The sequence below is a fragment of the Halyomorpha halys genome, unplaced genomic scaffold, assembly GCF_000696795.3.
Source record: "Halyomorpha halys isolate HHAL.00 unplaced genomic scaffold, Hhal_1.1 Scaffold481.1, whole genome shotgun sequence".
Lineage (NCBI taxonomy): Eukaryota > Metazoa > Arthropoda > Insecta > Hemiptera > Pentatomidae > Halyomorpha > Halyomorpha halys.
This window is the reverse complement of record NW_027113262.1, coordinates 379,180-392,720: the sequence shown is the minus strand read 5'-3', so window position 1 is coordinate 392,720 and position 13,541 is coordinate 379,180. Positions and strand designations below refer to the sequence as shown.

The following is a 13,541-nucleotide window of genomic DNA, read 5'->3' as shown; positions in this document are numbered from 1 at the left end:
AAAAAAATTGGGTGATAAACACATATTTGGGATAGCGATTAATTATGTAGGTATAAACTCGTACCAAAGACGCCTCTAACTATATAGAACCTTGTAATTAAAGAAAAATAAGATGAAATAAATAGATAAAAATAATACTTCTGAATGAAAAAGAAAAGTAAAATTAATAACAAAAGTAACGACATGGATGTCGTTACTTTTGTTATTAATTTAAACCTTACAAAAACAAACAATTTGGGCGACAAACAATGTTAAAAAAAGTTCTTGTGATGTTAGAGTTACCGAATATTTCACTTAGAGTTTAATGTGATTGTTCCAGTTCTTCATTGGACTGAATTTTTTATCTTGTGAAATTTACTATTTATTAGACAATTTACTAATACAATTATTAAAATTACCTCATAATTTCAAGGTCTTATAAGCAAACCTTTTCAGATAAAAACAGGGCTGAGACAAGGCGACGGCTTGTCTCCAATACTTTTCAACATAGTCCTGAATAAAATCATGAAGGAATCCTGGGAAAAAAATAACTTAGTAACCATAGTAGGGAACAAAAACAGTCATATAAATGTGAGTTGTTGGGCATTTACCGACGATCTCGCACTGTTGGCAGAATCAGAGGAAGAGGCAATTAGTCAAATAAATACCCTACAAATAATAGCAAAAAACGCAGGCGAACAAATATCATATGAAAAAACAGAGCTCATGACTACTGAAGTAAAGTTCAAGAAAAAAAATAGTAAAAACTGAATATGGAAAAATAAAAAAGACCAGAAAATTTAAGTACATGGGAGAAATAATTTGTCGGTTCTGAGAAAGAGAGGATCCGCTATAAAATCACCAAATTAGAAAATTTAAGCTTTCAAACAGCTAAAATTTACAATAAGAAGAACCTCTCCTCCAATGTAAAGTTGAGACATTACAACGTTGTGGTAAGGCTTGTGATTTTATACGGGGTGGAGACCATATGCTTACCCAACTTGGAAGAGCTGCTAAAAATAGAAAGGAGGATCTTAAGAAAAATCTATGGGCCCAGTAAAACCCAAGAAGATTACAGGCTAAGATCTAAGGAAGAGATCTACAGAAACATCAAAGACCTGGAAACCGAGATGAAAATCAGAAGGCTGATGTTCAATGGGCACATGAAGAGGATGAAGGAGGAAAAATTGAATAAGAAGATCTTTAAGAAAATTTTTAGCAACAAAAACATAGCAGGATACACAAAGCAAATGAGAGAGGAATTAAAGAAACTTAAAATTTCAGATACCGACTGTCTGGATAGAGATTTATTTGTATAGGAAAAGATTGAAAATTGGTGAAAAATCTATCAAGGACCCGACTGCGATGGGAGGAAAGAAAATCAAGACTCCCAAAGAAGCCTAACCATTGAAATTCACGTGGTCCTTAGTGGCCGATACGTGACAAAAAAAAAAAAAAAACCTCATAGTTTCAATATTTTCTTTTCTCTTTCGTAACTAACAATAATATAGGTTTTTGGCCATAAGAATAGAATAGCTGATTTAATAAGAAACATTATATACACAGGGGAAATGCTCTATCGAAATTCTACCTCGAAGCATTAAATTTGATAGGAAATCAGTTGTATTATTCTCTTGTAAGAAGTCGGTTCGAATACGGCCTGGGCCGGTTGACATTTATTTCAAGACGGACCCTCCAAAGATATCTCGATTTTCCCACTTTTGCTAGGAAATGTTTTGGCAACCTGTAGGATAACCGGTCTTTCCTGCCCTAAGTAGGAGAACATACGGACGTTAAATCCCAAACAGGAAAATCATATTGATTCGTTAGCGTGGGAACCTGAAGGACGGAAACAAACTCCTGTGTCCCATTGAACTTAGAAACTATTTACTTGACAAAGTGAGGTAGTAAATAAGATGATTGTCACACTTCATCATATGATGAGAGTCGCTCTTGTCCATTATTATTTTGTGAGATGTTGCAGATTTGATTCATTATTCAGATTTGTGTATAGAATATATTCATTCCCCAACTCACAGTTGCATATACTACTGGGACAGTCACAGCCTCTTCCATAGTCCAACTATCAGGAATCTTCCAGTAAATTATGTCATCAAAGAGAACAAGGGAAGTAAGAGCTCCCGTGTTGGACATACCAATAATTCGATTTCCTTTCTTGTCAACTCCACAAAATTCGAATCCAATTACACAGCTCTAGAATACAAAGTAAAATATTATTATACATATGTTATATTAGCTTTATGATTTTTTTTTTTTTTTTAGTCAAAATTGAAATTGGAAGTAATTAAATTACTTGTTCCCTCCTATCTTTGGCGACGACTTCTGCTGCTAATTTCCCTGTTGCTAACATGACATCTCGGAAGTTGATAGCAGCATAATGAACGACCAATACATCGTTCGAGCTATAAGTGATCAAATGCTGTCATCATTTTTCTTTCACTAATTATACGGAATCTAAGCCTCAAAAAAGTATGAATTAATAAACTTACTTCATATCTGGGATAGGTCCCTGTATCCAATTCAGGCTGGATAAGTCACCACGAGTAAGAACATTAGTGTATACATGCAAATTTGGTACCTTCTTCACCTCTTCAATTTTTATATGTCTATATGTTCCCCATTTTCCATTTTTAATAATGTTAATAGCTAGGTCTTTTGCAAGTTGCTCTTTATAAAATGGATTTTCGAGTTGAAAGTCAGGAACTGCGTTGTCCATTAGAAGTACGCACCTAAAACATAAATGGGATCACTGAAATTATTTTATGGATAAAATGGCAAGGAATGATTGATAATAAAAAAAACTTATGATTTTTTTCGGAAAATCGAAATGAGGAATATAAGGTATTTCGAGTGAAGGAATAAAGATTATTCCTAAACAAAGTAAAAGAACGATTTCGAATCACAATAATATTGAGTTCTGTAGTTTAGTTCGTTAGGCCAATTACATCTGACTCTCAGAGTCTGGATTAGAACTAGGAGGTAACAGGAAATTTTCATTAAGTTGGGTAAATTAGGTCCTACCAATATGTAATCTACATGGCTATATCACTCCATTATAAACTAAAATCAAATTTACTGGATGTATGTATATAAATGTACAATTATAAATAATAATTCATTCATTTTAAGTGGTGGTCTAACGAAATGAAAACCTTGACCCCTCCCCATCATGGTTAGAATAGGTTGGTCACCTGTAGGTAACTAGGCAAACGTCACCTTCGCTCTGGATTGCCTTGAAAGAAAAAAAATCAATAAAGATATTTAAAAAAAAAAATTGGGTGATAAACACATATTTGGGATAGGTAGTGAATGATGACATCATTCCGACATGTAACTGTTGTTTAAAGTACGTCCTTAACAAATACTTGAGTATATCTACTTCTTTCCTAATTTATTAGGAAGTCTATTTTTATTTTTTTATTTTAGGCACCGCCACTTATTAAGAAATATTCGGTAGGCAAAGGTTAGTGTGACATAATACAAAATGTCATACATAAAACAGCAGCCGACATTGATTTTACAAATTCTATACTCAGTGAATCGTTTTGCAACGTACAGGTGGAAAGTCTCGGAGCACAATAAAACAATTTTAATTAACTAACGGAGTTTCTGATGTCATGGCCGATAGTCAATATTCGAATAGCTCTGACTTTTTTACTTCCTAACCTAAGCACTACCTGAAAACCAGCTCTGTAAACAGTTAGTTTACAAAAAGTTTAACATTTATTGTAATCACAGATAGTGAGGTGAGTAACTATTAACAATTAGAAAGTAATTGGTGTCCGTTTGCTTGAGTTAGCACTCGAGGTTGGCAATTCCTTTTAGGTTATGTTTAAGCTATATTCATGATCGATGTGCTGCTTCTACAATTTTGATGTTTTTCTTTAGTGAAATATACCAATTTCTTATTATTTCATCACTAGCTCTATATCATTAAGCAAAGATATAACAAGTTACGAGGATAAACGTCGTAAGTACATATTATTAGCTCAATACTAGCTGGATAATAAGAGTGTAGACCAACTCCTCGTGGACATGCAGAATGACCAAAACTGGAAACTAAATGATTCTTGCCATAATTACTTACTTTGCTTTCTGACCTTCAGCTTCCTTTCTGATGCAGTTAACGAAACCGAGAACTCCGTTTTGTTCCTCGTATGGGCCCAGAAATATGACCTTTGTGCACTCCTTTGATTTCATTGCGTTCTGGGCTGGAACAATCCAACTGTAGTCTGTATCAGATACTGTAAATACACATGTCCCGCTTTCGATTTTCTTCGCCTAAATATAAAAATAAAACCCCAATTAATTAAGCAGTAACAGGTAAGTTAAAAATAGGTTGAGGGAAAATTTTAAGTTTGTCTATTATCTATAAATGGTGCACAAAATTAACATCTTACCTTTTTCATCAATAACATCTTCTCTGAACCTACTACGTGGGAACACAGTACAACCACTTTGTCGCTTTCTATGTTTGTATTTATGTCTTCTGTTGTTACGATGTAACCTTCTGGTTTGAGAGCATTTAAACAATCGTCCAAGCTCTGAAAAGTAAATAATTGCCTTTTATATTTTGATTTTCAAAAGGGAATTGCTAATGTGTTACTGTACTTACGATTTCTTGCGCTTCACCGAATAAATTATTTCCCAAAAGGACCAACGATGACTGATCACCGCTAAGTTTTTTGTCCTCAATAGTCACCCCAGGAGGTGGAGCCTCTTCGTAGTTATTCGGATTTCCTAGCACTGTTATGTCAGTCTGCAATTGTTATTTTATATATACATATGCATTCATAAATGCACGGGTGTTCTTTAAAAAAAAAAAAATAATATCTATTTGGAATATATGTATAATTTAAAAATGATTTATCTATGAGAGCAAAATTTAAACAAAAAAAAATGACAAAAACGAATCTGGAGAGTATTGGAAGTTGCCCACACAAAACCTTAAGTCTCTTAATAAACAAATAACCAACATACATTCTAATTAACGGATCAGTAGAGTGCAAAATAGATCAACAGTAAAAAAATAGAAAAATATTAATTAAATTGAGATAACTTATTGTAGAAATAGTTGAAATGAGATGTACAATTCATTTTTTTTCGTTATATCTTTTCTTAAAACTTCAATTTAACTAGCTAACTGACAAAATAAACGAATAATATTTTCGACTGCATCGCTTACCCCTCTTCATTTTCTTACTATCATCTCAACACAGCCTTTATGGTTTAAAAAAGTTTTACACAGTTTGCGGCTTTAGCGCACTTGCTCAGCCTCCACTGGCTCATTACCAGTGATGCGGCGAGAGGGATGCGCTGGGATCTCTTGAGCTCTGCTCTACCCCTCACACGTGGGGGATAGAGTGGGCTCAGGGATCCTCAGGTCGATTTTGTAAATATTGTATATATTATTTTATCATTATGTTATTTTATTTATTTATTTTTCATACAGATAGTTTGATTATGTTCATCTTGTCTATTCTTTTGTTTGTATATATTTTAGAGAGTTTTTTTTTATTATTTTTTTTTCTTTTTTTTTTTCTTTTCTTTTCTTTTTTTAATTTATTTTAGTATGTATGAGATCATTCATCACTATTACCTATTACCTATTCCCCACAACTGTGTGGCAGATTGTAATATATATCAATAAATAAATCTATCAAAAAAAAAAAGTTTTACACTGTTTAAAGTTTTAGATGGTTTATTATTTTGGGGAAAATGAATAGCATTGTGCCAAGAGAAGAAATAGATGAATAGGGATAACATGATAAACAATTAACAATAAAAACTGTACAATAATACAAATCGCATTTTATTGTGTATTACTATTAGAACCAATAATATAAATGCTCCCTTCAAAATTTTGCTATTTGAATGATGTAAAAACTAATATGAATTTGTATGAATCGCCTACCTGTATCAGTGGCAGATCAGAAAGGACTTGTGCTACAGTTGGTGCTAAAATTTCATGGCTTTTACTAGAAATTTCAACAGCTTTCACATTAATGGTCAGCTCGTTTTCTAAAATAATCTGCATAAATATTCTTGCGATTTGCTCTGCACTATATACCTTTAGAAAAATAAATTAAAAAAATTATTTATGATAATGTAATAATACTGAAATACGAGTCCAAGATAATACTGTTCGCAATTTCACTACCTCAGTGTCTGTTACGTTAGGAACAAACTCATATTTTTCTAAGACGGCTTCAGCAAGATTTTTTCTCCTTGGAATTGCATCAGCTCGCAAGCCCATGATTTCAATACCACCGCATTTCAACAATTCTGCTTCTTCGAAATAGTAGACAGCGAGATCTAGGAATTGAAAAAGTATAACATAAATTTAATACCTTCATCTACAGATATGATGTAGTATATTCGCAAAAACACTTAGCGAAATAAGTTGATAGAGATAATTTCCTAAAGATTTTAAAAAACACAAGGTATTTCCAGCGAGGTCTCAAACCATTTTTTTTTTCTTATCATCATATATTAAGCATGTTAATTTATTTTGAAATTTTAATGCTTAATGAGATCATTCATTACTCAATTACAGTAGTGGTAATTAATCAATAATTATAACAAGCATGAAAAATGATATTTCAACAAGAAACTGTAGTCTTGTAGGAACTTCATTCGACCTGTCTGTACCAATAAAACCCATAAACTGTCAGAGGTGCAGTACTTTGTAAGGAAGTATTGTAATTAGACCATCGGTTGTAAAAGATCATATGGTCAGAATCACGCTCGATCACCAGATTTTTTTTCACAATTAAGGGTACCCACTTTAAGAGGCAGAGTGGAAGCCGGAGGGCTCCCAAACCCACAGGGTTGAATAATACAGAAACAGAATAAATAATTGTCTGTCACAACCTAATTCATATCCGGGTCCATGGAGTTAGTAGCACAGCGCCTTACCACTGAGCCACCCCTCTCCATATATATTTGTTCATTTACGTTAATTTTAAAGATTTATTCATATATTCGAAATGAGGTGTGGATAGTTAACCGTAGATTAATGATTGGAGAAGTTTGTCGGGGGGTGCGGTCAGCAAAGAACAACATAAATAAACAAAACCATATTTATTTATTTTATGCCGACGTTTCGACCTGAGTTTCAGGTCTTCATCAGGGGTTGTGGCGTAGAAGGTAAGCTTGTAACTGTACAACAGATAACCTTGTAACAGTTACCTTCTACGCCACAACCCCTGACGAAGACCTGAAACTCAGGTCGAAACGTCGGCATAAAATAAATAAATATGGTTTTGTTTATTTATGTTGTTCTTTGCTGACCGCCCCCCCCCCCCCCGACAAACTTCTCCAATTATTCATATATTCTATTAAGACATTTTAATCTGAAACATTACGCATGGAAGAATTACTCCTTATGTAAAAGGGATTTAAGTTTAAGCGGCAGCATGCTCAATATTAAGAGAACTAAGATTTCCAATTCTTTGGGAAACAACAATTAAATGATTTAGAAACTATAAAAGTTTTGAATACCACCCCTATAAAACGTGGAATAATAAAAACAAAAAATCTAATTTTGCGTAAAAAAATATATTTTGGTTATCAACCCTAAATGACTAATTTACAATAAAATGAAAATTCTCTGAGAAACATACATGATGAATGTTTTCATCGGAATAAACTACACCATTAAATAGAAAACGAATTAAATCTGTACTGCAACAACCCATGGAGGGTAGGGGTGCAGTACTTTGCAAGGAAGTACTGTTACTAGACCAACGGTTGTGCAAGGAGTCGATCTGGTCTGAATCACGCTCGAGTGCCAGATTTTTACCCAGTTAAGGGTGACCACTTCATGAGGCTGGGTTAAAAAAAACAACATAAATAAATAAAACCACATTTATTTATTTTTATTTTTTTTTTATTTTATGCCGACGTTTCGACCTGAGTTTCAGGTCCTCGGAAGGACTCAACAGCTACAATTAACAGATAGTAACAATTGTCTGCCACAGCCGCATTTTAACCCGGGTCCTTAGACTTAGTAGTACATTGCCACAATGAGCTACCTAAGTAAAAGGCGAATAATTCATTAAAATAGCAATGTTACCAAGATTTCGACAAAACGTGGATATTGTTTAGATTTTACAGTATTCAATCAAATTACTAGGGTGGTGCTATCTTCAATATATTTTTAGAACCCATACTATGCATATAATACAAATCCTTATGTCGAATAGTCCATATTTTATTTTTATTTTAAAATTAAAATAAATAAATAAAATAACAAAATAATATTCACCACGACCTGAACGTTCAAATTGTAGAATAAAATGTTTTTATCCACATAGATTTATTCCTAGGCAATTCACTTAGCGTTGGTTTCTTTAAACCCGCACAACCATTCAGTATTGGAAGTACTGTATAACATGCCCCCGGGTCAATCATTAGAAAATATATCATCAAAGCTTTATTAATTTTACAATGACTTCGAAATTGGGAGAAGGCCTAAATAAATTGATTAATTAAATCAGAGGTAAACAAATAAATATGTTGAGAGTGAGTGAAGAGAGAGAATGGATGAAGGAATATATATACTCTCTCGCTCTTTCTCTCCCAACATGTACCTGCATTAAGTTTTATTCATTAAAAAAAAAAAAATTAACTTTATTCTATACGCATTTAACACTTACCTTGGTCCTGTTCTTCTGAAAGAGAGAATGTTGACTGCACATGTTTCTTTCCATCTAAAACCACTCGATCAATGGAGGTCGGAACAAAGAGACCACGTGTATCCTTAAACATCATTTGGATTTGGAGCATGTTATCCATAAAAGCCACCCAGTTTTTGTGCCATCTGACTTTAGCAATTTTATCTGTAAAAATTAATTTCATGTTTTATATTTTTTTTTACCAGATAGTTGCTGCTTATGAATGAATTGTTATACCTAATTAATACTCAATGAATGATGATGTTATTAATATTATTTACCTTTTAAACTCAACCCGGTGATTGATCGGAACAGACCACTGTAGTTATAACCTCTCAGACGGAGTTCCTTGTAGATGTCCTTCGATGATAGTACCATCTCCTTGTCAGATGTTATGGGGACATCAAGTGGGACCATGTAATTGCTAATGTCTTCACATACATACACTCTTCCAGATACGATAGCCGCACCACCTTCCCAGATCTCGAAATTACCGCTAGCTCTCTGAATAATTACGGTGAAATCGACAGTGCCTGAAATAAAATTATAATTAATATAATGGTTTTATAATAAAATAATACGGAATAAAACAGGATATCATAGAATCTTACCATCTTTCGACATGTTAGTGGCTCTGTGAAACCGAATGTTCTCAAAGACAACCGGGACTTCAGTATAATGCTCACCTTTCATAAGCCCCATTGTTTCCCACACAAGTGTCTGTAAATTTCAAACAGAAATGTGAATATTATCATAATACTGTGTCACACATATATGACACGTCATATACTTACTAAATATCCAGTAGCTGGAAATAAATTTCTGCCGTCAATTACATGACCAGAGATGTACTCCGATTCGTCTTCTGCAAGGGAAACACTTACTGTTCTTTCTCCGGATCCGATCTTCTTTTGGAGTTGGTACGAAGTGACATACCAGTCATTATCGTGGTTCCAACGAACCAAAGGAGCGATCATTGGTGTAGAACGAGATACGGGATATGTGACTTCAGGGTATAATTTTGACACGTCTGATTCCGTACCATTGATGAATAGCCTGCCACGATGCATGAAAAAAGTGTGATAATAATTTAGTGGTTAGGCGATAATAAATTATATAATTCATTTAATAGTCGATGAATAAACAATTTACCTTCCAATTGAGATCAAAAGAGAGGTGCAGCTGTCGACTCCACTGTTATCAACAATATCCAGGGAAGCATGTTCAAGGTTCTCATACATTCCCTTCGGTCCCATGTTGAGGATGAGGATGTCATCAGGGGATATACTAGCATCTCCAAAATCGATATCAGTATTTGAGATTAAATTTTTGAAAATGAAATCAGCATCGCACCTACTTTGGCCGCAAGAGCTCAGCCACTTCTCACTCCTAGGCTTGCCGGAAGGAATAATCTGTAAATAAGATGACTATAATAATAAAAGTGTACCTTTCACTTCCTCAAGAAAATTAAGTAAGGCATCTGAGAATTTTATCCACAAGTCCTCTGTTATCACGGGAAAAGTATTGGAGATTTTGCGAAAAGATAGAAGCAATTCATAGTTCTTTTTGATTCTAGGTTGTCTTCAACCCTTCTGTATTCTTCTGAAATATGGAGCTTAAGATACCTAGATACTATTGAAGTGGTACAGTTCCTCAAACAACTATTTAGGTGGCCAAGGAATGCTGCCGACTACATTGTACGTCTCGAAACTGCCCGAAACGCCTTGAGCCTCAGAGATTAGAAAAAAGATTATAAATTAGTGGTCCCAAATTATCACTTATGCCAGAAGAGAGTTTACCAAGACTTTGCTTCAAGAAACTAATTTCGCTGAATACAAAGAATGTTCAGATAAAGTTTAATTGGGTAACACAGATCAGAACAATAACTGCTTATTATGGCTGTAAAGAAGATTTCGATAAAGCATGCCCAACAGGATTATTGGAATATAGCGATGATATATTGAAAAAGATAAAAAACCACAACCTATCTACTGACGTACATCTATCCATAAATTCTAATAACAATCCCATAAATAGAACTATTTCCAGCGTGAATGTTTCCAGCCCAGAGTCCTATTTGATGTAAAGAACTAACATAAATCAGTGAGTCAGTTAAGTATTAATTAAATTTTAAACGAAAAACAAAAGTTTCTGCTTCAAAGCCCAGGAAACCAGCTTGGGGCTTTATGTAACCAATTCATTTCTAAAATACTGTTCCACATCCTTCCCTACTACGAAAAGCTAATAGAAGGCAGAAATCTTTACGAACGTTTCTCTCTGCAGCCAGTGGTGTACCAAAAATACAAGACATACTTCGAATTGATAACATAGAAAAACTTAACAAGATTTACTGGTTCATAATGTCAGAATGCAATTCACTGGATTCCTTAAGCTGTGATGGTCCACACACCACTGAAGTGTTATGATGAGGAATAATTATTGGCCAGTTCAATTAATTGTTTATTATTTTTATCACAGTTGTTTTTTATATTTTTCATTTTCCTTTTATATTATTGTTTTATTGATGATGTAGGTATAAATTATAAAATGTAATGAAGTATAATTATTTACAGTTATTGTTTTTATAATGAGTCAATGTACAGTTATGTACAGTTATTATGTACAGACTCGTGTGGGTGAAACAAAGTTATTTGTATATGTACGATTTGTACAAGATTGTAAAATATTTAAAAATAAATTCAATTCTGGCTATGTTTATAGTCGCAAAAAGTTTTCCAGTTTATAATAATCAATGGAACTTTAATCAATTTGAAATATAGCGTATGACAAGGTTCATATTTGAATTTTTCATAATATAAATTATTTTTTAGATCTATAAATACTATACTTCTACTTTATAAAACAGCACAGACGCATGGCCAGGCTAGAAGGGACCAGTTATGGCCATCGGTGCGTTAGTGAACAACTTATAAAATCACTAATATTAGACTTCATCATCTCATCGATGATGCTATGAGGTCAACAGTCTTGATTATCTCAACTAGATTAAAATAAAATATTATGCCTATTAATGGGCATCAAAGTAAAAAATAAATAAATAATAACAATTAGAATTATCCATTTATGGAACAATTGATAAAATCGGAATATCAATAACAGTCCAAAACCGATTTTGAGAATAGTCTGAGATAATACCATGAAATTTGATAAACAGTCACATGAAAGTTCACCATTCCACACTACCATAAAATTTTACCATATTATAAAGTATTAGGCGTGGGACCTCAAGAAACTTGCGATGTATTTCCGTAGTACACCGCGCGATAGCCTTGGGTCCCCACGGTCTGTCGTGCCAGAAGAAGGAAAATAATTATAAAGTACAATTATAGTACAGGTAAAATAGGACATATAAAACGAAAAAATAATAGATATGTTGTTAAAAATTTGTAATAACATCTCGTTTATTATGAATTTGAAGAATCTAATGAGTCCAAAAAAAAATGGAAGAATGTTTTTTAGGGGGAGAGAACAAATGTGAAATTTTTAATAAAATATTACTTTTGGTTCAAGTGATGCACGTATTTTTTACTCTGGATCCAATGAAAAAGCAAAACGAAGTAACAAACTTTAAAAAAGTTATACTTTATTATCGACAACTAAAATCACACATTCCTGTAATTTATTTTAACTTTTTTTTTTTTTCAATTTTTCGATAATTGTTAGTAATGTTTTGATAGATCCTGGAGAAAAGTATAATTAGATCATTATAAATTTATATTGGCATCCTATTACTTTTTATAAATCCATATACTCTATAATTAGCCCAAAATCTTTGAACATATAAAACTTACCTTTTTCAGAGAATCCATTATTTTTGATTTAGACGAAACTAAGCACTTGGATAAAAGGGATAAGTTTGATGTGATGGCATTTTGATGACCTTTTCCCGCAGATTGACCTGAAAATTAGATATAGTATAAAGACTAAAAACATGCTTGTATTCATATAAAACCATATTAACTGTTTTGTTTTTTTTGTTTTTTTTCAACAGCCTCGTAATACCAAGGAATATTAGTTTTGGAGGAATCGAGTTTAAAAATATAAAAATTCTCACTAGAATAGTGGATAGAGTACGTATCCACTAGATCTCCCATATGAATCCTATGCTTCTTATGAAGCTCATTAATTCGTTTGGGTAATGTCTTCACATTCCATTCTATACTGTCCCAAATACTGCATTATTCGGCAGGCAAGTGGTTCACACTCACACAGAATATGCTGTGCCTTTTCTTAGTCTTCCACACACATACGATAGGTTGAATTCTCCACCAGCTTCATCTTCTTAAGATGACATTTTAAGGGACAGTGGCCCGTGAGGAGTCCTGTTATCGTCTTCAGTTCATTTCTAGTAAGGTTAAAGTAGAATTTAGCCTTTTCCTTTGACATTTCAATAAAGAACTTGGGCTGCTTCATTCCTAGTTTCAATGCTCAGTATGTTTCTTTCTCTGTATGTTCCCAGGAGTCAACCACTTTCCTGATTGCACTTCTAGATATGTTGCAATATAGCTCAGGGGCAATTAGCATTATTTCTGATCCCTTCCTTGCTAGGGTATCTGCCATCTCGTTTCCTTCACTCCCCTCATGTCCTGGGGTCCGCATCAAAGTCAGTTTATTGCCTCTGGCTAATTCCTTTAGTCTTTCCAGACTAGCCCTGACTTTATAGTTTGTTTGTTTGTTTGTTTGGTTGTTTAGTGGTGCCAAACTTCATTGGTCATCAACGCCATCCACATCTTATTTAATTTTGCTAATATTCGTTAAATTTTATTTATTTTTTGATTTGATTATTTTTTTTTTTTTATTTATTTTTTTTTTCTTCCGATCAAGTTATATTTTTGTCAGTAA

The 13,541-nt window shown here is 33.3% G+C and overlaps 1 protein-coding gene across 1 annotated transcript in view; it reads right to left on the bottom strand.

The window, feature by feature from the left end:
- Nucleotides 1-13,541, bottom strand: part of FASN3 (Fatty acid synthase 3) — a gene marked incomplete at its 5' end in the record, with an annotated part of 46,305 nt that overhangs the window by 19,761 nt on the left and 13,003 nt on the right. The window contains 14 exon segments of the mRNA XM_067050838.1: nucleotides 2,017-2,193; nucleotides 2,294-2,402; nucleotides 2,490-2,729; nucleotides 4,088-4,281; nucleotides 4,401-4,544; nucleotides 4,616-4,759; nucleotides 5,915-6,070; nucleotides 6,161-6,315; nucleotides 8,661-8,843; nucleotides 8,960-9,211; nucleotides 9,290-9,398; nucleotides 9,473-9,734; nucleotides 9,831-10,090; nucleotides 12,491-12,597. Coding sequence (XP_066906939.1) covers nucleotides 2,017-2,193; nucleotides 2,294-2,402; nucleotides 2,490-2,729; nucleotides 4,088-4,281; nucleotides 4,401-4,544; nucleotides 4,616-4,759; nucleotides 5,915-6,070; nucleotides 6,161-6,315; nucleotides 8,661-8,843; nucleotides 8,960-9,211; nucleotides 9,290-9,398; nucleotides 9,473-9,734; nucleotides 9,831-10,090; nucleotides 12,491-12,597 — 2,492 coding nt within the window.